Source organism: Pygoscelis adeliae, unplaced genomic scaffold (assembly GCF_000699105.1).
Source record: "Pygoscelis adeliae isolate BGI_AS28 unplaced genomic scaffold, ASM69910v1 Scaffold590, whole genome shotgun sequence".
NCBI classification, from domain to species: Eukaryota; Metazoa; Chordata; class Aves; order Sphenisciformes; family Spheniscidae; genus Pygoscelis; species Pygoscelis adeliae.
In genome coordinates this window covers 5,660-5,982 of record NW_008823962.1, presented here as the reverse complement: position 1 = coordinate 5,982, position 323 = coordinate 5,660, and the positions used below count along the sequence as shown (strand labels likewise).

At 66.3% G+C, this 323-nt stretch overlaps 1 protein-coding gene across 1 annotated transcript in view; it reads right to left on the bottom strand.

Moving 5' to 3' along the window:
- ZNF414 (zinc finger protein 414) overlaps nt 1–53 on the bottom strand; it is a 6,998-nt gene extending 6,945 nt beyond the window's left edge. The window contains exon 1 of the mRNA XM_009323412.1: nt 8–53. Within this exon, the coding sequence (XP_009321687.1) occupies nt 8–53 (46 nt within the window). The remainder of the gene's footprint in view (nt 1–7) is intronic.
- Between the last annotated feature and the right edge of the window lie 270 nt (nt 54–323).

Here is a 323-nt window from a genome sequence, read left to right as displayed (position 1 = left end):
TATTTACCCCCCAGGGAGAAGGTGGGCACAGCCTCGTCCTTCTCCGTCTTCATGGCCTGGCCAGTGGTGGGCACGGGGCGAGGCACGCGCCACCGATGGCGTCTTCTCCCAGCGATGCTACACCGAGCGCAAGGGCGAGAGGTTAAAGCCTGGCACGGAGCGATGTCAACTGCCTCCTCCTCGGTGCCTTGTGGCAGTGAGACCGACCCTCCCACCCGGAGACCTCCAGGGCCGAGCTGGCAGGAGGTCCCGGCTTCACAGGGGCTTTGCAGCATCTCTGCGGGGGGGACGCACACGCTGCAGAGGCAGCACTTCACCCGAGG